The sequence below is a fragment of the Miniopterus natalensis genome, chromosome 6, assembly GCF_054644295.1.
Source record: "Miniopterus natalensis isolate mMinNat1 chromosome 6, mMinNat1.hap1, whole genome shotgun sequence".
NCBI classification, from domain to species: Eukaryota; Metazoa; Chordata; class Mammalia; order Chiroptera; family Miniopteridae; genus Miniopterus; species Miniopterus natalensis.
In genome coordinates, this window is record NC_142086.1 from 46,675,717 (window position 1) to 46,703,330 (window position 27,614).

The 27,614-nt window shown below is 36.4% G+C and overlaps 1 protein-coding gene across 2 annotated transcripts in view; it reads right to left on the reverse strand.

Moving 5' to 3' along the window:
* Nucleotides 1-27,614, reverse strand: part of LMLN (leishmanolysin like peptidase) — a 56,829-nt gene that overhangs the window by 11,167 nt on the left and 18,048 nt on the right. The window contains exons 8-15 of one of the 2 annotated variants that reach the window (XM_016199958.2): nt 22,756-22,850; nt 16,041-16,158; nt 14,191-14,298; nt 11,129-11,205; nt 8,764-8,874; nt 5,420-5,552; nt 3,906-4,065; nt 1,278-1,408 (exon numbers count right to left, since the gene is read on the reverse strand). In XM_016199958.2, the coding sequence (XP_016055444.2) occupies nt 1,278-1,408; nt 3,906-4,065; nt 5,420-5,552; nt 8,764-8,874; nt 11,129-11,205; nt 14,191-14,298; nt 16,041-16,158; nt 22,756-22,850 (933 nt within the window). The remainder of the gene's footprint in view (nt 1-1,277; nt 1,409-3,905; nt 4,066-5,419; nt 5,553-8,763; nt 8,875-11,128; nt 11,206-14,190; nt 14,299-16,040; nt 16,159-22,755; nt 22,851-27,614) is intronic. The other variant, XM_016199959.2, reaches the window with a different exon arrangement.

Here is a 27,614-nt window from a genome sequence, read left to right on the forward strand (position 1 = left end):
TCAATATATAACAAGGAAGTGACTTCCCAAATAAGATGCAATGTTCTACAGTCATAAAGAATAGTAAGTGTTATTAATGGAAAAACTTGGAAAGGGTGTTTTGCTCTGCATAAAAAGTACTAAGTGAAAGAAATAAAACAAAATTATGTATTATGGTTATAATAGATCAAAACTATGTATTTAATCAATACATAAATCTTCAATGGAATTTATCAGAAAATGGTTGCTGGATTATAGCTGTCAGATTATAACTGGAAAGTGGTTAATTATCTTTTATAAGGTTTCAAAGATAATTTCATATGAAAAGTATGGTGTGTAAACTATATCTCAATAAGGCTGTTACTCCAAAAATGTTAATTTTATAAGAAAGTTTAAAAACAATATTTAACCCTGGCTGGTGTAGCTCAGTTGGTTGAGTGTGGTCCATGCACTGAAGGGTCACCCTTTTGATTCCTCGTCACGGCACATGCCTAGGTTGTGGGTTAGGTCCCCGGTTAGAGGCAACCGAATGATGTTTCTCTCTCACATTGATGCTTCTCCCTCTCTCTAAAAGAAATAAAAACATATTTAAAATAATAATATTTAAATTCCCAGCTACAGAAGTCCATTTAGCTCTTGTAGCTGAAATAATACAGCAAATTCTTATTTTTCACGTCTCAGAAGCACACTGTCCTCAACATCGATTAGTAGGGTACAAAATATTCATTAAGTTGAATGAACCTAAGTTCCAAAATGCCTGTATCTCAGTAAGATTTTAATAAGATGATGCACTCATTTAATACCAGACATGTAAATAAGATAATTAAGATAACAGTAATTTGCTCTCTTTGGACTTCTACTTTCAAAGGAAAAAAACCTACAATGAATCAGTAGTTGATTTATTAACTCTTAAATCTATGCCTTCCTCAGATCTTAAGTAAAATTGTAAATTTTTTCCATTCAAAGTAATGTCTATTCAAGAACAAAATTAAGTATTTTCATTATTTTCTTAGGATATATGCCCAGAGGTAAAATTATTATAAAACTTGCTGATATACAGCAATTATATATATATTTTTAAACAAATGGAGAAAGGCAATTTCTCTAAAAAAAAAAAAAAAAAGTATTTTCACAAAACGTAAGCATCCAAACTAATATTTACATAAATAAACATAAGTTAAAGTATTAATCAGTAAATTAACTATAAAAAGATACAATGTATTTTAAAATATAAAAACCCAATAATGAGACAAAATTATGTAATATTTGGTATAATTATTAACAATCATTTAATTTACCTGATAACATCCACTTCCCCAGTCTGGGTAACTCAGCTTCCTTTCACATTGTTCCATGACAAATGCTGATTTCTGAATTAAACAAACTGAATGAGGTCCATACTTTTCAGCACCATAGTTTTTAAAAGGGTCTGAAGCAAACCAGAAAAGTTATCTTAAAAATTGGCCTTTGGCTCAAAAAACAGGAAGTTGAAGTATTCCATTCTTATGATTAAAGGTTGTTTTAAAAACAAACATGTTTAACGGAAGTTTTCAATTTAAAAAATCAAGAGAAAGAGGGATCCAAACTCAAACTGGGTTCTCAATATAGGTACTGGCAGAAAATTATTATACCAGAAACAAGTGATAAAACTGGGCCTAAAGCATTTAAGTTAGCTCCATAGAGGAAATGGTACTAAGAATCACCTTCACTGGTGGCCTAATAGGAGTCACCTCTCAAATGACCCAGAACAGGATGAGGACAATGATTTATATAATGAAAGCTTTTTTGGGGTCTTGCAACTTTTGCAAAACTTTTTTGTATTTTCAACTTACGCCATCCCCTGGAAGTTCATAAATACCATGCTGATCTAATCTCAGACTAAGCACACTGAGTCCACTCTAAGTCCCTGCAGAGTGGACTCAATGACCTCTAAATAGCTAATGGACAAAGGATGACGCTCTTAAGTACCCGCAATAATTTATTTGCTCTCTTTACGCCTAATACAAGCAAGTTTCATCTTTTGAAAACAGTGAGAGTTCAATTAGCCCATTCTGAAATATTATAAAGATAAGTGTTGCCCTGGCTGGGTAGCTCAGTTGGTTAGAGAATCATCTCAATACACCAAGATTGTGGGTTCTATCCCCAGTCAGGGCACACTCAAGGATCAACCAGTGAATGCGTAAGTAAGTGGAATAACAAATTGATGTTTCTCTTTTTCACTCTAAAATCAATACATTAAAATTTTAAAAAACAGTATGTATTTTATTTTATGTCAGTTTTGAAAAATCTTAATTACATAAGCTAAAAGAGAAAATGTAAAACAGAACTCTGTATTTCTTTTATTTTTGGAGTATTTCAAAGTCCTCAAAAAACACAGTGATCAATGGCAAAAAAATAAAAAAGATGGGTCAGCAAGCTACAATTCTCAGGCCAAATCCTGAGGATTGCCTGTTTTTATACATAAAGTTTTATTCAACACATCCACACTCATTCATTTAGACATTGTTTATGACTGCTTTCACACTATAACAGTGTGTTGAGTAGTTGCAACAGAGACTATGACCCACAAAACCTAAACTATTTACTATCTTGCTCTTCACAATAAACGTTTGCCAACTCCAGCTGTAAAACAATAAAATGTGACATATTATTTTAACAAACCTGTAACTGATAGATCTGTGCATTTCTTTTGCTTTACATGGAACTGCTGAGTAGCTGTGTCATAAATCTTTAGACATTTATCAAGTAGGTGAGTGACAGAAAAATAACTACAAATCCAGTTAAATCTGCTAGGTTTAAGAATAAAACATTATGGAAATGTAAAATTTAACTGACTTAGTCTGTAATAAAGTATGGAATAAAGGTGGGGGACCAGGTTAAAAATTTTGATGACCACAGAAATAAAAACTGCTTATTGCTGTTTACTAATATATCAGATGTGAGAACATTTTATTCACAGAGGTGAGTAGTATGAGCGATAACTACAGTGGTACCTCAGTTTTCGAATGTCTCTGTTGACAAACATTTCGGTTTATGAACGTGTAAATACTTCGGTTTTCGAACACGCCTCGGAAGTCGAACATGCCACACAGCTTCCGTTGAGGGCAAGACCCTGAGGCCTAGCTGTCGGCTGCTGATCCGTTTTTGAACGTTTCAGAACCTGAACGGTCTTCTGGAACAGATTACATCCGAAAACCGAGGTACCACTGTATTATTGCTGAATATCCAATCACCATACTGTTTATCCCCTTGATGACCTGTTCATTTATATGTATTAAGAAAGAATAAATAATATGGCAACACCTTAATAGCTATGGGACAATATTATTCTGATATCTGAAGAATGGTATATTACTTCTAAAATACCTAAAATGCACACTCCTCAGGAGAGAAAAAAATAGGATACCTAAAGTGATTAGCTAAAAAGAGCAATCCACTGGAGGATCCTGTACCAACACCAACTAACTGTATTATTTAGTGTCTTTTCGTTCATCTGTGAAATTCAATATCTTCTCTATGTCTCTCATCAGGTTTTTAGAAGAATAAAATGAAATATAAAAATGAAAGTGCTTTGCAAATGAAAAGTGTCATGCAGATGTAAGGTATTACTGAAAAGCAGTGTTTGTATACATGTGCAAATCTATCTAATAGCTAAAAATCCTTTCTATGTGTGATGGTCCTAAGCTCTTATTACATTAATTTTTTAATTCTCACAAGAACTCTATTAGATAGGTATTATTATCCCCTTTTTACGGAGGAGGAAACTGAAGCACAGAGAAGTTAGGTTATTTACAACAGATGGGTAACAGTGGAACCACAATACAACTCAGACAGTTGAACTCCAGGGTCTGTGCTCTTAACTACTATTTTACATTGCTGATATATAATTGTAATATGTATATAACATTTCATTTCACTAAACTAACCTGGTTGATTTTCCAATATTCTACAATCTGAGCTGCGCTGATATCCACCATTTAAATGCCAACTGAATTCCTGACTGAAAGGGCAGTAGTCAGCAATTTCTACTGAACCACCATAATGAGGCAAATCTTCTGCAGGTATTCCACTGAGTTCATCAAAGTACTACAAAAAAAGTATTAGGAAGACAGGAGAGAAAGAAAAAATTCTGTATAATCAAAACAAAGTCCATAGGCAATTTACAGCAACCCTCTAATGCTGTATAACTTGGTATTAATGTACTTTTCTTCATATACAGTATAACACAAAGACAGTAATACACTACTCAGGGGTATGTCAAAGTATTGTAATTTTAGAAATAAGCAAGGTAAGTAAACTAGTCTGTTTTTCATTAGATGACAAATTTGACTAGTGTTTTTAAAGGATGAATCGGAAGACTTTTAAGAGTTGACAAAACACAAAAAAATGCATAGAATTAAGATTTTAAATATGCTACACTTCAAATGTTTTTAGGAGACTTAATTTATATATTGTTTTGACATACTTGAAAAATTAAAACTGTAAGAAAATGAAAGATCACATACATACATACAATACTTTGAATACCAAAGGAACAAGGTACCAGATAAATCTTAAAGATTTCAAATTTTACACCAACTCATTGAATTATAATACTATGTCTAGAAATATAGATGCCAACATATGGTGTCTGAAACACTCAGAAAGGTCATAAACATATGTAGGAAGCTCAAAATTTAGCAGCAATCATTTTAAATTAGCTTCTGAGATACCATTTCTGACTAAAGTGTCCTTTGAAAATGACAGGCTTTATAGAGATAGCCATTGCAACAAAACACTTAAAAGATCAAATCAGGATTCAGACTGAACATGTGGGACCATTTCCTTCACCTTTTAGATCCCTTGAGTCAAACCTTCTTTCAAGTATAAATTCCAAGCCTTCAAATTAATTGGCTTAGAGTACCTAAATTATTTTTTTTAAAGAACCTTGTTTTTATGGAGTAAATTAGAGGAAATTAAAGATGAAGACTTTGGAAACGATTAGAAAGAAAAGACATTCAGCCTGTCTGGTGTGGCTCAGTGGATGAGCATCAATCCATGCACCAAGAGGTAGCCGGTTTGATTCCTGGTCAGGGCACATGCCCAGGTTGCAGGCTTGTTTCTCCCTCATTGATATTTCTGTCTCTCTCTCCCTCTTCCTCTCTCTCTAAAATCAATGAAAATATATTTTAAAAAAGAAGAAAAGACATACAGTTTAAAAATATATAGATAAAAATAAATATTCTAAATGCCTCTTACTATTTCTAAAAGGTATTGTTAGATACTAATTACTACTGATTATCACATTGGTTACAAAGAAATGGAGGAATTCCTCAATTTTGTCTGACTTATAGAAAACAAATGTGGCTTTATAAATTGAAACACTTTCTCTTCTAATTCAAAATGGAAACTTATTTTTAAAAAGCTGAATTCCTAAAATTGTGCCCCATACAAGTGTTACCTGGTACTCTTGAGGTAAAGGTTTTGGAAACTTCTGTAAATTACACACTGCAACTGCTCTCTGGTCCTGTCTGCAAGTTAATTGCAATGGATTACTTCTGAGTGTGTCACAGTAAGGGCTCAGCATCTGCCTCCTGCACACAAAGATAAACACCATGGTATAAAACTGTAAAGAAAATAGTACAAGTTTATGCTTTTCCATTATAAGCTTATCTTTTCCATCATAATTTCAATATGCTTTAATAGCTTAAAACAAATTGCTAAATCAGGTTATAAACTTATTTCCCAAAGGGTAAAAGGAATGTTTAATGTAGATACAGAAGATTAATGGTAGATGCATTATAACATTTTTTCACTGTTATTAAATAAAGTCCTATTTATCTTTCTCTACTTTTGTCAGTAAAATGGAGTTTTAAAGACCTGATTTGATTATTTTATTGTTTTCCATTGCTTTTTCAAAGAGAGTGGGAGAGGGGGGAGAGAGAGAGAGACAGAAAAACATCAATGTGAGAGAGAGTCAGCAATTGGTTGCCTCCTGCACGCACCCCAAACAGGGCCGGGGATCAAGCTTGTAACCAAGGTATGTGCCCTTGGCCAGAATCAAACCTGAGACCCTTTGGTCTTCGGGCTGACGCTCTAACCACTGAGTCAAATCTGCTAGGGCTGATGTGCATTTTTTATGACAAATGGTGAAATTCCAGAGCCTGTCTAAAAATATAAATCTTCATAATAACAAGTAGAGTCTCAGAAACAAATGAAAATATCTCCTTTGTCCTGCAGCTACAAAGGGTTAAATATTTTCTATGCTACAATCTAGTTCAAACAGTCTTGTTTAACAATTTGTTAAATTAAAAACATTCACAATATAATCTTGTTTTTCTGTGCAAAATGAAGACTGTGTGAATATTTCTAATTGTTACAACTTGTCCTGCTCTCTGTAAAATCTAATCTTGGAGGTACTATTTATTTATTTATTTATTTATTTAATTTTTGTTGTTAATCCTCACTCTTGGATATTTTTTCCACTGATTTTTAGAGAGTGGAAGGGAGGGAGGGAAGTAGGACAGGGGGAAGAGAGGGAGAGACACACACACATACACATCAATAGGCTGCCTCCTGGGGCAGGGGGTGGAACCTGAAACCCAGGTACATGCCCTTGACCAGGAATCAAACCTGTGACCCTTCGGTGTGCGGGCAGATGCTCTAACCATTAAGCCACACCAGCCAGGGCTAATTTATTATTTTTAGTTATTTTTTTAAATTTTTTTTAAAGAAATGGCTTTATTTTATTTTTTTTAATATATCTTTTATTGATTTCAGAGAGAGGAAAGGAGAGGGAGAGAGAGAGACAGAAACATCACTAATGAGAGAGTCATTGATTGAGCCCATGACCTGGGCATGTGCCCTGACCGGGAATTGAACCCCCATCACCTGGATCCTAGGTCGACGCTCAACTGCTGAGCCACGCCCGGCGGGGCTATTTTTAGTTATTTTGAAACACAGGACCTTATTTTGTGTGTGTATAGATTCAAGTGAATCAAATAAATAATGCTCTGCCCATGCTCAACCATACCCTTTCACACCAGTCACCCAGCAATGGAAAAGAAAGGGTGTTGCAGCTGAACTTAAGCACAAGGGTCATGCTGGAATCTCTACGATAACTTAGGACTATAGCCAGACTTGGCCTATGGTGCAGGAAGATGGCTTCTGTCCTGTAAGTACTTGTGGTCATCAATACTTTATAAGTAGGACATTTGAATGCTATTATAGGGGTTAGCAAAGTTCAGTTCTTTGTCTGCAATCCTTGCTCACAACCTGTTTTTCTTTTCTTTGTTTCTCCCACAACCTATTTTTGTAAATAAAGTATTATTGGAAGATGGCCATGCCCATTCACTTTGTCTATGGCTGCCCTTGATGTATGAAAGCAGAGTTAAGAGTTGTGATGTGACAGAAACTGTGTGATCCTCAAAGCCTAAAATATTTACTATCTGGCTCTTAATAAAAAAAAGTTTGTCAATTACTCTCATCATTGATGTTTCTCTCTCTCTCCCTCTCCCTTCCTCTCTCTGAAATCAATAAAGATATATAAAAAAAATACATTTGTCAATCGCTAGCTTATGGTCCAAAGGAAAGGAGAGAATTCAAGGGACCAACAGTTTTAGTTTTGAAGAATAAAGAGGAGGAAATTTCCTTCTCTTCTTGGTTTTAGGTGATCCTATAATTGAAACCCAAAAGGGAACAAACAGACTTGCAACTGTTAAAAGAAAAAAATAATGTCTTTAAACTACTGCAGCTGAAAAGTTAACTACACACTTGCCTTAACACACTGGAACAGTGGTTCCCAAACTTTGCTGTACAATGAAATCACCTGGGAATCTCTGAGGATATTTTTCCCATTGCTTTTCAGAAAGAGTAGAAGGGAGAGAGAGGGAGAGAGAAACACCATGTGAGAGACACATCGATTGGCTGCCTCCTGCATGTGCCCTGACCAGGGCTGGGGATCAAGCCTGTTTGGCCAGAATCAAACCTTCAGTCTGAGGGCCTATGCTCAAACCACTGAGACAAACTGGCCACGGCACCTGGGAATCTCTTTAAAAAACAAACGAAAAGCCAATGCCAGATTCCCACCTCCAGACATTCTGATTTAATTGGTACGGGTAGCAATATGGGCATGGAGATTTTAAAAATGTCTCTAGGTGATTTAATTTAATTTGTTTTTAAGATATATCTTTATTGATTTCAGAGGTAGGAAGGGAGAGGGAGAGAGACACATCAATGATGAGAGAGTCATCACTGATCAACTGCCTCCTGCACGCCCCCGACTGGTGATCCAGCCCACAACCTGGGCATGTGGCCTGACCGGAAATCAAACCGTGATCTCCTGGGTCCTAGGTCGATGCTTAACCGCTGAGCCACGCCTAGCTGGGCTCTAGGTGATTTTAATGTGCAGTAAAATTTGAGAACCATTATACTAGTAGATCAAGTTGTAGTGCTGGAATTAACTAGCCGTCCCCAAAGAAGCTGCAGGTGCTTTTTTTCCTACTGCAATAAGCTACTTTTTTTACAGCAAGGTTGTAACTAAGGCATCAGACTCCTTAGTAGAAGCTATGAGTAATATAAACTGCTTTGAAACCTAACCCAGGTGAGAAATAAGAGTAACATCTTCTACAGCACAAGAAGTACTTGATTTAATGGGCAAGGTACTAAATTTGAAGAGAGAAAAGTCCCAGCTCTGTTCTTAGTCAGCTATATGACCCTATTTTGAAAATACCATTTTAGGCTCCAGATAAAGAACAACATCAGAAATAAATTGTTATCAAACACTATGAGGAAATGTATTCTTACTTTTTTCTCTGCTGACCAATCCAGAATTTACAGCTCTTCCTTACGAAGTCACAGCCCATTCCTCGGCCCCAGTCTAACTTCTCAGCCATGCTATAATTAGCTTTATACCAGCTGTGGAAATAATTCAAACAAAGCACTTTTTATTACTGTCATTTAAAAAACAATTCCAGTACACCCAGGACAAATCTTAACAATGAGAAAACTAGGACCCCAAAAAGGACTATAGGGGCCATCACCACAGATGAGGATTACTAAGAAAGCCCTCGCTGCACAGGGACTACAGCACAGGAATACCGAAAGCAGGGGTGGGGAACTTCAGCCTTAAGGTGAGGGTCTTCCTAGTTGGGAAAAACACAAACAAGCCATGTTTCCATTGTAACTCCCAAAGATGATGGCAGTCACAGAGTAGAAACTGATTCAGGTGTGAGACCAGGGGACTAAGGTCCGAAGAAACAGAACGAGAATGAGAGGAAAGGAGAAGGGCATAAACAGGAGGAAACAGCGGGATCATTAGGTAGCCAGTCTTTACCTAATCTGAGTCAGCTGGCTCTAGTTTCTTTCTTCTCTGGCCTTGAATTTGTGCTATTTTATAAATATAGACCCTGCTCGTGACTAAACATTACACCATTATAATAAGATAAATGAATACAATGTCTAACACTTTTAAAATGTTCTCATTTCAGAAAAAAACGCAACACATTGATTTAGTTTCCCTGCAAATTTAATCAACAAGCTACTTTTATTAGCTTTTCTTCTTTTTTTTTATTATCATTTTTTATTTTTCAATTACAACTGACATACAATATTATACTAGTTTCAGGTATACACCCCAGTGATTAGATTATTATATAACTTACTGATCATCACAATAAATCTCATACCCATCTGACACCATACATAGTTATTAGAATATTATTGATTATTCCTTATGCTCTACTTTATATCCCTATGACTATTCTGTAACAATCAATTTGTACTTTAAAAAAAAAATGATTTTAGAGAGAGGAAGGGAGAAGGAGAGAGAGAGAGAAAAACATAGATGAGAGAGAAACATCGATTGGCTGCCCTGCATGCCCCCTACTGGGGATCAAGGCCACAGCCTGGGCATGTGCCCTGACTAGGAATCAAACCAGCAACCCTTCGGTGCATGGAACCACACCCAACTAACTGAGCCACACTAATTGGGCTCCATGTCTACAATTATAAAATATTGCCAGAAATTAATTAATTTTTATCCTCACTCAAGGATATTTTTTCTATTGCTTTTCAGAGAGAGAAGGGAAAGAAAGAGAGAGAGAGAGAGAGAGAGAGAGAGAGAGAGAGAGAGAGAGAGGAGAGAGAGAGAGACATCAATGTGAGAGAGACACATTGAATGGTTGCCTACTGCACACACTAACCACGACGTTCTAACCACTAAGCCAAACCAGCTAAGGCAATATTGCCAGAAATTTAGAAACATATGGCCCATGTTGCTGTTGTGTTGCCTCAGAAAAAAGAAAAGAAAAAATGCAGCAGTGCCATAATTTTTCATTAGTGACTCACACACTCCACAGTGCTTCTATACCCAAGTGGTACCTTAAACTAGCATTGTTTATAAAAGGGCTATAAATAGGTTATTAAGCAAAGCAGCAGGACCACTTCAGCTGGTCATTGCTTATTCAGGAATAAATGGGAAAGAGTTATACTGGCACTAAAAAAAATCCAGCATTGTTGTTGTCTTTTCCTTCCCAAGTACATGAATTTCCTAACTTGGTCCACAGTAAATACGAGAAACAATGATAACCTGGTAGCAATGAAAACAGTACCTAAGCTGTGGTTTCTAAAAACTGCTCTCTATGAAAAGGGACCAGTGCTTCTTGAAAGACTGGCTGATGCCCAGGAGGTATGTGCTGATCAGCCTGGTACATTCTACCATACCAGAAACTAAGGAAGCTATCAGAAACCAACAAGTCTTGTCAAAAGGACCCAGGAGCAAACAAAGAGAAAGACTCCTGTGGGGGTTATTTAAAGGAATATTCTACTGCTTTACCAGAAAGTTCTACTGCTTTAAAATCCAGGAATCTATACATTACCAATTTTGTTTATATTAGCATAGCCTCTACTTATTGGAAAATAAATATCATAATACTAGGAATTTTGTTCTATTCATTACTATACCTCAGGGCATCAAATATTTATTGAATGAATAAATGTAGTTGTTACAGGTCATGAATAGCTAACTGCACAAAATTCAAAGAATATTTTATGTCAATGTAAAATGTCAGTATTTTCTTAAGCTAATATTCATTTCATCTTAATCATATTAATCTTAATATCCATTTCATTTGAATGAACAATTCATACAATAATCTCAAAGCTATCTTACCCAGTGTCTTCCATTAATGCCAGAGTGATTCGAGAGAGGACTCGATTCTGGGTGTGAGAACCTGTCATTGCTTCATTCTGAAAATCACCAACAGATTTTAATTAGACGACTGGACTCCTTGCAACTCTCAATCATTTCCATGATTACTTTGATGTATATTTAAAGTGTCTCAAGTATGAGAGGCTGATGAAATATTCACTTAAAAGAGTGAAATACATAAGTCTTCTTTAACATGACAAGACTGAAGCTTAAAGCAAAATCTACTTTCTGCCTCAAATGTCTACAGTGTGTACAATTTTCCTTGACTGACAGACAACCAGCATGTAGAACTCTTTGATGAAAATGAGGATAAATATATAGAAACAAAAATACTGTAAAAATATACTATTTAGGCAGAGTAAAGTGGGTGGTTGAGACAGATGCCCAGATAATACATACCTGAACTCCACAGAAATGTTTTTATAACCCTCAACTTTGTGATCAAAGAAATATACATTGGTATGCAAAGCAAGTATCACAGAATCACAGGATCAAAGAATTTGCATGAGGGACCTAAAATATCATCAAGGTCTACTATCTACCCAATGTTTTAATTCATATCATAAAATTCCTACCAGTAGGTCACCTAATGGTACGGACATCATTGCCTCTTAAGAAAGTGTATTCCATCTTTGGGCAGCTCTGATTACTCTTTGAATCTTTATGTTGAACACTAGTTGATCTTCTCAAGTACTTAAATATCATCTTTTAAAAAAACAGTTCAAGGACACAAAATTGATTTCAAAGAAAGGTGTAAGTTAACGAAATTAATAAAATTATTACTCTCAAGTTTTCTACTGAAAAATAAATAAATTTTCATTTCTGGCCAATCTACAGCTTTCTAAAGAGAATCACTTGATAAAATTGCTTAAAGAAAATAAACTGAAATTCCCATGGGAAAAAATAAATGTGTCTTCCAGTAAGTTTCCATCACTGTTACTTTCTGGCCATCAGATAAGAACAGTCAGTACAGGCATTAATTTTATTCTTTTTTGCCAAAGCTACAACTATCTAAGGAGCCAGACTCACCATGTATAATTTTCAAATACTTCACCAATTTTTAAATAGGGTTGTCTTTTTATTGTTGAGTTATGAGATCTTTATTTATATATTCTGGATTCTAGACCCTTATCAGATAGATGATTAGCAAATATTTTCTCCCATTATGTGAGTTGTCTTTTCACTTTTTTTTAAAAAATATATATTTATTGATTTCAGAGAGAGGAAGGGAGAGGGAGAGATAGAAATATCAATGATGAGAGAGTCATTGATCGGCTGCTCCTGCACGCCACCACTAGGGATCAAACCCGCAATCTGGGCATGTGCCCTGACCGGGAATTGAACCACGATCTCCTGGATCCTAGGTCGATGCTCAACCAGAGCCACGCCCACCTGGGCTCTTTTCGCTCTCCCGATAGTGTCTTTTCAAGCACAGAAGTTTCTAATTTTGATGATGTTCATGTTGCCTATTTTCTTGGGTTGCTTATTCTTCTGGTGTCACATACAGGATGTAGACTGTATATATATATGTATACATATCCTTTGACCAAGAAATTCCACTTGTAGGGATTTATCTTTCTCTTTATATATAAACAAATCTGCCCTGGAAACCTAATAAAGGTGGAATGTCAACTGTTACAGGCAACAGTACATTGGGAAGAAGGCCTCCTGATACACCTCTGGACTTGGGATTACTATAAATTAACATGAATACCTGTTGGTAAGCCACAGTTTGGGACTTCCCTGTACGCAGTGACTCTTATGGGTATAATCCTTACAGGGTTCTAGAAGTCATATCCATGGACAACCCCTAGACTGCTGTGTGGAGCACAAGAGAAATGCTGATGGCTGTTGGGTACGTTGTGGTTCCTTCCTCCTGTCCTCCTAAGTGGGTGGTTTTTCACTGTGGCCTGTTTAGGTCTTGTTTGATTGTTCAGTTGAACCTAAGAACCACCAGGAGAACAACACTCCTAGAAGGCACTGCAGATTTAAATAAGTTGCTCATTACAATATTTTTAAAACAAAAAATTTAAAACATAGTTATCCATCAACACAGGAAGGTTGTTACATTCATATAATAATACTACTACATAGCTGTTAAACAATGAGTAGATCCAATATATTCAATTCTGCCAAGCAGGTGTTTCTGTAATGTGAATGAGCTCATGTGAGCCTGGTACATACGGAAAGAACAGCATCATAAGGAATCATGTTGGTTCATGGTGCTTTCCCCACTGGATTTTAAGGTTTTGTGCCATGGAGCATAGTAGCTAAATACAAAGCACACTAAGACAAAGCAAACAAAGCAAAGCAAACAAAGCAAAAGAGAAACGCTATACTGTGCAGGATGTCCATTCACTCCATGCTCTTCCACTTGGCTTAGTATGGTGAGAGGCTCTGACTTGAAAGTGCTTATTGCATGGTTCTGTACAATTTTACTCTTTTCCTCCATTGCTCAGATTTATAATCTCCCATCCAGCTATCACTACTTTTTGTTATTGTTGTTTAATGTAAAAAAGTGCTAGAGTAAATATAGTAGTTTATTTATTGGGAATATGTCTTTTTAAACCAAGCTAGTACTTTTATTATGATTTATTGCTTTTATTAGTGCTCTGGTATTTTTTCCCCCCATAAGCCTTGCTATTTTTAGTGTTCAATTTTGAAGAAAGAGTGTTTTTCAGGAAAGCATACATTGCATTACAGTGGAAGCACTTTCTACCTTGGAGAAATGTTTAAGATGTATCATTAAGTGAAGAAAGTTGTAGAAATGTATGAACTGATTTTTCAAAAAGTATGTATGTTAGTTCATATTTCTGAAAGGATATACAAAAAACTTAAAAAGTGATTACTTCGGGAAAGTGGATCTGGAAAGCTAAAGGAAAAAAGGGACTTAATTTTTTTTTACTTTATACTCTGTTACACTGTTTGAATTACTTTTACCATGAATAAGAAAAAAACACATGTCTAGTAACATTTTAAAGAAAGAAAAAAACATATCTAGTAAAATTTTAAAGTAAACTGACCTCCAGTAACCGCTTTTCCCAATGGTTGAGCTCAGTGCCCATACCACCTTGATTTTCAAGTTCCATTCCTTCCAGAATTGGACAGTTAAAATGTTTGCGTGCTTCATCCTAAGAATCAGAAAGAAATATAAACCCTACAAAAGTGCAATAAGATAATGGCAAACTATCACACTGGATGCAATAAAGTGGACATTAAAAATCATTGGTGAGAAGAAAAAAAATCTTTTAAAAAATGTTCTTTTTAATATAAAGTATTTCGATACTGTCACACTCTGCTAGTAAATTAATATTCCTCTTCATATTTTCTCTTTTTACATATATGTAGATTTTTTTTTTAATCCTCACCTGAGGATATTTTTTCCATTGCTTTTCAGAGAGTGGAAGGGAGAGAGAGAGAAACATCAATGTGAGAGAGACACATCGATTGGTTGCCTCCAGCACACGCCCCAACCAGGAACAGCGATCAAGCCTACAACTGAGGTGTGTGTCCTTGGCTGGAATTGAACCAGGGACCCTTCAGAACACAGGCCGACTCTAACCACTGAGCCAAACTGGCAAGGGCCACGCATGCGTATCTTTTTTTTAGCTTCACCCGAGGATATGTTTTTATTTTTAATTGATTTTTTTTTTTTTAAGAGAGAGAAGCGGAGAGAAAGAAACATCAATGTGAGAGAGAAACATCATCAGTTGCCTCCCATACGTGCTCTGACCAGGGATCAAACCCACAACCTACCTACGTGCCCTGACTGGGAATCAAACCTGCAACCTTTTGATGTATGGGATGACACTCCAACCAACTGAGCCACCCGGCCAGGGCCCTTCATATTTTTTCTATTTGAAGATGTTGATTTTAAGTCAAATATATTTCAAAAACGTTATATATTAGTATGACTGCCATTTGTAACCCTGTGTCAACAATGTTAATGTAGGTATAAACTGCTCTTATTATGGATACAGTATTTGTAGAAAAAATAAGTTGTTTATTAGAATACAATTTTGTTCATTTGGTTCTGTCTGTCCTCCAGTTAGAGACTTCCAGGATGGAAAATATGCCAAGAGCAGTGCAAAAGTTCAGAAAGTTTGTAGAGAGCTATGTTCAGTTAAGGAAGAAGAATGAGAGAATAAGTTTCTGTCATTACATAAGCATGTAATGGTTAATTTTATGTCATCTTGGCTGGGCCACAGCGCTCAGATATTTGGTCAAACATTACTCTGGATATTTTTGTGAGAATGTTTCTGGATGGGATTAACACTGAACTTAGTGGACTCTGAGTAAAGCAAATTTATAAATGGGCCTCATGCAATCAGTTAAAGGCCATAATAGAACAAAGATGGACCTCACCTGAGCAAGAAGGAATCCGTCAGCAGACTGCCTTTTGGACTCAAACTACAACTCTTCCCTGAGTCTTGAGTCTGCCAGCCTACTCTATCAGATTATGGATTCTCTAAACCTCCACAATTACATGAGCCAATTCCTTAAAATAAATCCCTTTCCTTCCCTCTTCCCCCAAGTCAACACATCCTGTTGGTTTCTCTGGAGAGCTCTGACTAATACAGACTCCAGATTAAATGACCAGCAACTATGCAAATCCTAAGAGGTATCAAAACAGAGGAGCACTGGCTTAAAGCAGTGGGTAGAATGGGAACCAGGAGAGTCACTGCCAAATTTCCATTTCCTCAGATTCCTCTGGGCCTGTAGTTTCATTGTACTGCTTTTATATTATTTTTCCCACTATAGGCTCTAAAATTTAATCATATGCTTTTAAACAATAATGATGAGTAAAGAAAGGCCCATTATGAAGGAAAAGAGCTAATGGCTCATGAGACATTAATAAGTTAGTAATACTTACAACAACACGAGGTGTTACTAGGAGATACACAGTGTGAGGAACTATCTTGTTATCTCGAACATCCCATAATCTCTCCACTTTTTGAACTACTTTATCACTCCATTGATATAATCCAAGACTGTAGTTAAAGGATAAGAAGAGAGTCACTTTTGCATACTCACCACAGTAAATGTGTTTATGAATATCGATAAAATTAAAATATTTGAACTTACTATATACCAAGTCCATGCAAAGTACTTGATAACATTTGCTCATTTAATCTTTTCAACAACATCATGAGGTCATCATCACCATGTCATAGATAAAAACACAGAAGCTTAGAGAGATGAAGTAACTTGCTCAAGTCCACATAGCCAATACTTGGCTAAGGTGGCAATGAATTATTCCCTTTTAACAAATTTATTGGGGGGGGAGGGGGAAGCAAGTCCAGGGACATATTCAAGTACATGAAGAAACTTAAACAAAAAAAGATGGGAAAGTATAACTTACATAATAACTACGTGAAACAGGTTATCCATCTAGGAAAAAAAAGTTAAATCCCTATTTCATCCCATAACAGAAGTAAATGCCAGACAGATGTCAGCAGAAAAGGCAGAGTAAGGACTTCTGGAAATTCTCTGCCTTGTGAAAGCAATGAGAAAAGTAGCAAAAGTGACCAACTCAACTTTTTCAGAACTCTGCAAATTAACCAAAGGCTTGTAGCAATCCAGGAAGCATTTAAGAAAAATGGATGACTATGATGAATTAAGAAAACTGAATTGTAAAAACAGCGAGTGTTTGTGGTGTTTTCTCATGCCCTCTCTCCTGCCTTGTGGCAGGCTTGAAAACCAAAAACCCAGTCATGGTGAAAACCAGCAACCTGGCAACCTCCAGAGGGGGCAGTTTGGAACTGACTGGAAGAATGCATAAAAAACAACCACCATGATTCAATTATATGTCTACAAGAGACACAGTTCAGACTCAAGGAACAAACAGGTTGAACATATAAGGATTACAAAGATATGACATTCAAAAAGTATTCAAAAGAAAGCCGGAACGGCTATATTAACATCAGACAAAAATATACTTTAAGACAAAAATTGCTACTAGACACAAAGAGGGAAATTTTCTAATGATGAAAGGGTCAATCCACCAAGATATAACAATTATAAAAATAAATGTACCATCTTCTTGACTGGAACCGCCATCTTCCAGTAATTCATCAAAATGACCAACACAAAGGGAAGGAGGAGAGGTGCTGCTGTATGTTCTCTAGGACTTTTAGAAAACATGGAGTTGTTCCTTTAGCCACATACATGCAAATCTACAAGAACAGCGACACTGTAGACATCAAGAGAATGGAAATGGTTCAAGAAGGAATGCCCCACAGATGCTACCAGGGCAAAACTGGAAGAGTCCACAATGTCACCCAGCATGCAGTGGACACTGTTGTGAGCAAACAAGGGCAAAATTCTTGCCAAGAGAATTAATGTACGTATTGAGCATATTAATCAATCTAAGAGCTGAGTCAGCTTCCTGAACATGTGAAGGGAGATGATCAGAAAAAGAAGGAAGTGAAAGAGGAAGGTACCTGGGTTCAACTGAAGCATCAGCCTGCTCCACCCACAGGAGCTCACTTTGTGAGAACCAATGGAAAGGAGCCTGAGCTGCTGGAACCATTCCCTATGAATTCATGGCATGAGAAGTGTAAAAAGAAAGAAAAAAACCTCTGTACTGATAAAAAAAAATACATATATATGTACCTTATAAAAGAACCAGAATATATGAAGCAAAAATAAATTTCAAATAGGTTAAAGTAATGAATGTAAAAATGTAAATAATAATTACTGTAAGAAATTTAGGGTAATTTTTTTTTATCCTAAATTTACCCTAAAAAGTATCACCTGAGGATACTTTTTCCATTGCTTTTCAGAGTGTGGAAGGGGTGGGGAGAGAGGAGGAGAGAGAAAGCGGAGGAGGGAGAGAAACATTGATGTGAGAGACACATCGACTGGTTGCCCCCATCTCCCATATGCACCCCACCCAGGGCTGGGGATTGAGCCTGCAACCAAGGCACATGACCCTGGCCGGAATCTAACCTGGGACCCTTCAGCCCGTGGACGGACACGTTAACCACTGAGCCAAACCGGCCAGGGCAGGGCAAATTTTTTTTTAAAGAGAGAGGCAGGGAGGGAGGGAGGGGGAGAGAGAGAGAGGAACATTGATCTGTTGCTTCCCAGAAGGATTGAACCCACAACCTGGATATGAGCCCTGACAGGGAATCAAACCCGCGGCCTTTCAGTGTCCTGGACGATGCTCTGACCAACTGAGCCACACCAGCCAGGGCTAGAATAATATATATATGTGTGTGTGTTATATATAATAATAATTTATATATATTATATATATAATTATATATATATATATATATAATTTTAATCCTCACCTGAGGATACTTTTGCCATTGCTTTTTAGAGAAAGTGAAAGGGAGAAAGAAAGAGAGAGACACTGACATGAGAGAGACACATCAATTGGTTGCCTGCCGCAAGAGCCCAGTCCGGGGCTGGGGATCGAGCCCACAACCAAGGTACCTGCCTCTGGCTGGAATAGAACTCAAGACCCTTCAGTCCACAGACTGACGTTCTAACCACTGAGCCAAACCGGCTAGGGTGAGAGTAATATTTTTATAATCTTTGGAGGGCAGGAACTTTTTTAAGCAATAAAGGAAAAAGTAGATGAATTTAATGATATAAATTCAAAGCCTTCTTTGTATGGCAAAAATATAGTAATAAAATAAAAAAATAACTAAATGGAAAAAATATATTTGCAACAAACATCAAGAAGGGTTAAATATCGCTAATTTATAAAGAACTCTTAAAAAGTGTTAAAAAGGAGCCCAGGCGGGCGTGGCTCAGTGGTTGAGCGTCGGCCTAGGATCCAGGAGATCAGGGTTCGATTCCTGGTCAGGGCACATGCCCAGGTTGCGGGCTGATCAATGACTCTCTCATCATTGATGTTTCTATCTCTCTCCCTCCCTCTCACTTCCTCTCTCTGAAATCAATAAAGATATATTTTAAAAAAAAAAAGTGTTAAAAAGGAAAAATAACCCAAAAGACTAGACAAAGAAAATAAATAGGTAGTGTATAAAGAGTAAGTAAAAATGCTGAACCCTCACTAGTAGTCCTGGAAATACAAGATGCCATCTTTTATCCATCACACTAGCCTAAAAAAAAAATCCAGTATTGGTAAGATGGTAAGAAAAGGACTCATATCCCTGATGGGAGTGTGTCCTAACACAACTTAAAAAAATAAAAGGGACATGGGAATTTTCATTAAAACTTACAGTGGAGACTGGCTGCGCATCCCAACCCGCTGAATGATCCCGCCGCGCCTCGTGCCAAGACCTCACCGAACACCAAGACCTCACCAGAACGCCAAGACCTCACCGAACGCCAAGACCTCACAGAACGCCAAGACCTCACCAGAACGCCATCTCAAACGGAACGCGCCATGGAAACCTTGATGTTCACGTTTCACACGTTTGCTGGGGATAAAGGCTACTTAACAAAGGAGGACCTGAGAGTGCTCATGGAAAAGGAGTTTTCTGGATTTTTGGAAGATCAAAAAGACCCTCTGGCCTTAGACAAAATAATGAAGGACCTGGACTGGTGCCGAGGCGGGCGGGGGGCTTCCAGAGCGGCTTTTCGGCGCCCGCGGGCTCTCCACCGCGCGATGACTACTTCGTGGAGCACATGAAGCAGAAGAGAAGGAAGCGGGCGGCACCGAGCAGTGGCTTCCGCCCTGAAAGAGGGCTCCCACTGGGGGCCTAAGGAGTTTGCGCCCCCACAGCTTCCCCCTGTATGAGGATGTCATGAGATCGAGACCCTTAAAAAATGTACAAATAAAATCCCACCCCTACTCAACAAGGGAAAGAAAAGCCAATGGAAGTCAGATAAGCTTTTGATTTTTATATTGTTTGTATCCTCTTGCCCTCAATAAATATATTTCTTTTTTACTTCCTAAAAAAAAAAAAAAAAAATTATAGTGGAAATAGATTCCCACTCTGGGGGAATCTATCTTGCCCAAAGACAGCACTACTATGAACGTAATATATTTATTTATTATAGAAAATTATAATGAATATTGATTATGATTTTTCCCTATAATTTTTTTTTCTGGCTTTTTTCCTAGATTACTTCTACCACTGACCTCATGAATCTCATTCTCACCAATAAAACAAACTATAAAGAGGCTATATTTTCCCACCATTATTTTATAAAAATTTTAAACCTACAAAATGCTGAAAGGATTATATGGTGGGCACCTATATACCCAATAGTCATTACCTTAATTCTACAATTAACATTTTGTTGTGTTTGCTGTAGCATGTATCTGTTCATCTATCCATGCCATAGAGAAGTTACTCTTTTTTTAAGAATATGAGGTTATTCTTTTTTTCTTTTTTTTTCTTTTTTTAAAATATATCTTTATTGATTTCAGAGAGAGGAAGGAGAGGGAGAGAGAGATAGAAACATCAATGATGAGAGAGTCATTGATCGAGCCTACAACCCAGGCATGTGCCCTGACCGGGAATCGAACCCCAATCGCCTGGATCCCAGGTCGATGCTCAACCGCTGAGCCACGCCCGGCCGGGCTCTTTTTTTCTTTTTTTAAGAATATGTTTCTATTGATTTTAGAGAGAGAGGAAGAGAAAGGGAGAGAGAGAGAAACATCAATAAGAGAGAAACATTGAGCAGCTGCCTCCTGCATGCCCCCTACTGGGGATCAAGCAGCAACCCACGCATGGGTTGCTGACCAGGAATTGAACTGGTGACGTCCTGGTGTGTGGGATGATGTTCAACCAACTCAGCCACACTGGCCAGGGCTGAAGAGGTTATTCTTAACTCCTTTATCTTTTTCAATGGCAAGGCATGTTTAAACATAAATAGTGAACAAAGCCAGGAAGAAAATAAAGTTTTTACCTTATTAATAACTCCAATATCCTCTTCACTATTCACAATTCAAGATTAACAGTTTCTCCAAATACAGTGATTAGTGACAAATCCAAATCTTTATATGTTAAACAACTGAATTTTTTATTACTCTATTATCTCTACTTGTACTGTAAAATTTCTGCTTTTGAGAAATATCGTCAATGCAAGAAAGCACTGCAATTGTCAGTTTAACAAAAGTTCTTATATTTGGGTGTTTCTCTTCTCCTTACCTACATTGCTGTGTAGATGATGCCTATGTCAGCATTTATATGTTTCCCCTAAAGACAATTCTTAGGAAAGGCCAGACTTCTCTCACACCACCAAACAAACAAACACAACCCATGAAGGAAAACATCTATTTTTACATCAGAATTTCATTTCTTCCCATGTACTCTAAAAGTATTATGATGAATACTGTATTTTCTGCTTCAACATTTATTCCTAGCCATTTTTTAAAGATCTTTGTAATTAAGGTAAATATACATAAAATAAACAAATTTTAAGTATAAAGATTTAATTTTTTATTCTACACCCATATACCACTACTCTGATAAAGCTATGCAACAGTGTCAGAACCCCTGGAAAGGTTTTCTTGTGCTCCTTCCTAATTCATACTCAGCTTTATGGCATTTAACAACCTGCCCCTCAAGTAAAACCACTAAGCTGTCTTTTATTATTGCTAGTTTTTAAACTCCATACAATGGACTGACTTCTTTTGCTTAACATTATATCTGCGATATTCATCCACTATTGCATGAAGCAATAGTGTATCCTTTTTTAGTGCTTTGTAGTTTTCAATTATAGGAATAAATCACAACTTATTTATTCAGTCTAATATTGATGTGCTTTTGGGTAGTTTCCATTTGGCGGATATTAATAACAAAACTGCCACGAACATTCTTGTACACGTCTTTTTATGGACACGTGTTCTTAATTTAGAGATTTTCATATGAATGCATGCAAACAGTTATAGTTCTGTGACTGATATTCTATATAAAATCCTTGATAAATTTTTTATGTTTCTTAATATAATTCATTTTAGGTCCTGAACCTCTAGATAATAACTAATATCCTGTTCTAAATAAAATATCAGTTTACATGTACGTATTTCCATGTATAGGCAATAATTATTAATAAACCAAAATATAACTGACCCACATTTTCCCATGGCTTCAATATACTGTAAAGCAGCAATTTTAAACTGGTGTGCAGCAAGAATTTTTTAAAACATGCAATACCTGACTACTTAGTCAAGGGCACTGACCTCTCTTCCCTAAGATTGTCAAATAAAAAAATGACAACAGCCAACACAACAATAGCCATCCAGTGTGAAGGAATCAAAATTGTATCTATTAATTTTTGTCAGGATCGGCAAAAAATGTATTTTTTGGTGTGCCTCAGAATTTTAGTAATTAGTTTATGTGTGCCATAAGATGAACAAGGTTGAAAAATCGCTGCTATAAAGTAATACAAGTTACAACATGGTGGAAAAGAACCTTGCCTGGCAAGAAGAGTTCTGGCTCTTTGGACAAGTCACTTAAGCTTTCTGCAACTCAACTGCTTCATGTGTAAAATGAAAGGTGAAGCTAAATGATCTCATACACTACCTTGTTTTAATAGCTACAACTTTCTTAGGCTAGCCATAAAACCACTATTATTTATGGCACTTAACATGCTATGATTCTCAGATTCAAGCCTAAGTATCCCTCCTAAAAGAGAACAAGAATAAAAATAACAAATACCTATAATTAAAAAGTGGGAGACCATCTGCAAATCTTGAAGTTAGAGGATGTCCATCTTTATCATGGTAGAATGCAAATAGCCCAGCAGAGAAACCCTATAAGAAAAAGTTCAAAATGTCTTAAAGTGAAATATCAATTTTGATTAGAGGCATCATAACATGCTGCTATCAAAAGAGAACAGTGGTATAACCACATAAAAGCACCACATCGGTACTTCTACTGGAATTTCTCATGTTGAAACTGGACAACAATTAAGTGTTCCATATTTTTGAATTTTAAATTCCAATTACTTGAGGTTATTAAGTGAGGAAACCAAAAGTAATGGTAACAAAGATATTCTTTAGTACTAGTATAGACAATGTATTTATTTGTTTAAAAAAGTGTTTATCACAGTTGATCTTCACGGGAACTTACTAAACTCTATAATAGCTTTCAGGAAATGGTACTATTGAGAACAATTAACAATACAGAGTAGGGGATAAGTGACCAAACATGTTCCTAAGAGGACTCCCAACTAAACAACCTACCATCACATCTTAAAGGGCTAGAAAAAGAAGAACAAAAGCAACCCAAAGTCAGCAGGAGAAAGGAAATAATAAAAATTAGAGCAGAACTGAATGAAACAGAAAACAAAGAGACTATACAAAACTTAATAAAACAAAGAGCTGGTTTTTTGAAAAGATTAATAAAATTCACAAACCCCTGGCTAGCCTCACTAAGGAAAAAACGGAAAAGACCCATGGAAACAAAATCAGAAATCACCATAGACATCACAGATATACCACAGACATCACAGATATACAAAGGATCATACTAGAATATTTATGAAAGACGATATGCCACCAAGTTCAATACCTAGAAGAAATAGGTAAATTCCTAGAAATATATAACCTTCCTAGGACTAAATCATGAAGAACTGGAAAATCTAAATAGACCGATCAGCCCTAGCAGGTTTGGCTCAGTAATTAGAACGTCAGCCTGAGGACTGAAGGGTCCTGGGTTCGAGCCAAGGGCATGTACCTTGGTTGCACACTCCATGGTCGAGGTGAGTGCAACTAATCAATGAGTCTCTTTCACATCAATGTTTCTCTCTCTCCCTCTCCCCTACACTTTCCACTCTCTGCAAAGCAACGGAAAAAATATCCTCTGGTGAGGATTTAAAAAAATAATTAAAATAAATAGACCAATCAGCAACAAGGCAATTGAAACAACCATCAAAACCCTCCTCCCCCCCCAAAAAAAGTCCAGGACCAGATGGTCTCACCAGTGAATTCTACCAAACGTTCAAAGAAGATTTAAAACCTATCCTTCTTAAACTCTTCCAAAAAATTGTGCAAGAGGCAATCCTTCCTAACACATTTTATGAGGCCAATATAACCCTGATACCAAAACCTGTCAAGGATAATACACAAAAGGAAAACTACAGACCAATATCTCTGATGAATCCAGATGCAAAAATTCTAAACAAAATACTAGCAAATCGAAGACAGTACTACATCAAAAAAATAATACATCATGATCAAATGAGGTTCACTCCAGGGGCCCAAGGATAGTTCAACATACGTAAATCAATCAATACAATATACCACATTAATAAAAGAAAGGATAAAAATCATATGATCTTATCGATACATGCAGAAAAAGCATTTGATAAGATACAACATCCATTTATGATTAAAATACTCAATAAAATAGGAATAGAAGGAAAATACCTTAACATAATAAAGGCCATATATGATAAACCCTCAGCTAATATTATACTCAATGGTGAAAAGCTGAAAGCTTTTCTCTAAGGTCAGGAACAAGACAAGGATGTATACTCTCACCACTCTTATTCAACATAGTTCTGGAAGCCCTGGCCAGAGCAATAAGGCAAGAGAAAGAAATAAAAAGCATCCAAATAGGGAAGGAAGAAGTAAAACAGTCACTTTTTGAAGATGACAGGATTATGTATATAGAAAACCCTAAAGACTCCACCAAAAAAACTATTAGAAACAATAAACAAATACAGTAAAGTTGCAGGATACAAAATCAATGTACAAAAATCCATTGCCTTCCTGTACACTAACAACAAAACCTCAGAAAAAGAAATGAAAAAAACCCCACAATTCCTTTTGCAATTGCAACAAAAAGAATAAAATACCTAGGAGTAAACTTAACAAAGAACATGAAAGACCTATATACTGAAAATTATAAAGTAGTATTAAAAGAGATTTAAAAAGACACAACAAAATGGAAAAATATCCCATGTTCATGGATTGGAAGAATCAACACAGTTAAAATGGCCACATTACCCAAAGTAATGTAGAGTTAATGCAAATCCCATCAGAATACCAATGTCATTTTTTAAAGAAATAGAACAAGAAATCATCACATTTGTATGGAACCACAAAAGACCCCAAATAGCCAAAGCAATCCTAAGAAAAAAGAATGAAGCTGGAGGTATCATGCTACCTGACTTCAAATTATACTACAGAGTTATGATAATCAAAACAGCATGGTACTGGCAGAGAAACAGACACACAGATCAGTGGAACAGAATAGAGAGCCCAGATATAAAACCACAGGTATATAGGCAGATAATTTTCGACAAAGGAGCCAGAAACACACAATGGAGTAAAAACAGTCTCTTCAATAAATGGTGCTGGGAAAACTGGAAAGCCACATCTAAAAGAATGAAACTGGATTACAGTTTGTCCCCATGTACAAAAATTAACTCCGAATGGATCAAAGACCTAAATGTGAGACCCGAAACAGTAAGTTATATAGAAGAAAACATAGGTACCATACTTATGGACCTTGGTCGTAGAGAACATTTTATGAACTTGACCCCAAAGGCCAAGGAAAGGCAAAAATAAATGAATGAGACTATATCAAACTAAAAAGCTTCGGCACAGCAAAAGAAACTGACAATTAAACAAAGAGGCAGCCAACCACATGGGAGATGATATTTGCAAACAGTAGCTCAGACAAAGGTTTAATTTCCAAAATATATAAAGAACTCATAAAACTCAACACCAAACAACCCAATCAAAAAGTGGGCAGAGGACCTGAACAGATGCCTCTCCCAAGAAAACATATAATATATGTCAGCCAATAAATATATGAAAAGATGTTCAACCTCACTAGCAATTAGGGAAATGCAAATCAAAACTACAATGAGATACCAGCTCACACCTGTTAGAGTGGCTACTATCAATAAGACAAGCAATAACAAGTGCTGGAGAGGTTGTGGAGAAAAGGGAACCCTCATTCACTGCTGGTGGGAATGTAGACTGGTTCAACCACTATGGAAAATAGTCTGGCAATTCCTCAAAAAATTAAGAATAGAGCTACCATATGACCTAGCAATCCTTCTCCTGTGTATCTAACTAAAAAACTCAAAAACATGTATTCACAAAGATATATGCACCTCTATGTTCATTGCAGCATTATTCATGGTGGCCAAGACATGGAGACAACCAAAGTATCCTGCAATAGATGGATAAAGATGTGGTACCTGTACACAATGGAGTACTACTCAGCCATAAGAAAGGGTGAAATGCTGCCACTTGCAACAACATGAATGGTCCGTAAGAATATTATGCTAAGTGAAATCAGTCAGAAAAAGCTAAGAACCATATGATTTCACTCATATGTGGGATATAAAACTGAAACTCGTGGACACAAACAGCAGTATGGTGGTTGCCAGAGTGAAGGGGGTGAGGAAGCTCCTGGACACAAACAGCAGTGTGGTGGCTGCCAGAGGGAAGGGGGTCCTAATATATGGTGACGGGAGAAGATATGACTTTGTGTGGTGGGCGCACAGAGCAATATACAGATCTTGTAACATAGAAACCCACACATGAAACCTACATGTTCATATTAACCATTCTCATCCCAATAAATTTAATAATAAAATAAAGCACTTCTGTAACTACTTCTTTATGTATGTCTTATACATTGAGAATATGCAATAGCTTATATTCAAATAACTAACAATCATAAAAGATCAGTTAATCAATTTCATTGGCAAATTTCTTTGCTTACATAACTAGCCTCTATGTCATTCAAAGCTTGCCAGAATGATTAATGGAATCCAGATTATTCTTTCATTCCTATAGTTCTTTTTTAATCTCTGAAGATGCAAAGGGCACTTAATGGAATCAGCTAAGAAAATCTAAATAGCTTTAAATATACAATTCACTGAAGTTATATAAAGCTTAAAACAGTATGATTTGTCTCATCCTTTATAATAATCTAAAGGTACATTTTTCCCACCCTATCAACTAGAAAATTTTTCTAATCATTTATATTTCAGAAGGATTATCTAGTATTCAAAGTACCATGGATGACTTTAGTTGATAGCTATGCATACACATAACTTTACAGGGAGTATCTGTGGTTGTTAAACATTGAATTCTTACCATCCTCCAGGATGGTTTTTGAGACTTAAACTAATCTTTAAATTTCTTAAGTTTTTATAATTTTTAAAATAATTCAAATATACAAAAAAGTTTCAAAAATCAAGTAGAAACTTATGTGTTCTCTTTAGGAGAACTTAGGATGTTAGTTTTGCCTTATTTTCTTCAGGTTTGTTTTTTTCAAAGAAATAAAACACTGCAGAGTAAATACTGCTGAAGCCTCACTACCTAACCCTTTCTCCTCCCTCTCTTCCCAGAGGGTAACCATTACACTGAAGTCAATTTGCATAACTCTCATACGTGATTTTATATTCAATGGTGCCCCACTTTAGTTCGAAATTACTTGACTGCTAAAGCAAGTGTGAATACTTTCTCATATATTTCTTGGCCAACTGAACTTTTTCTTTTGTGAATTGTCTATGCATAACCTAATTTATCTCATGTTTGAGACCTCTG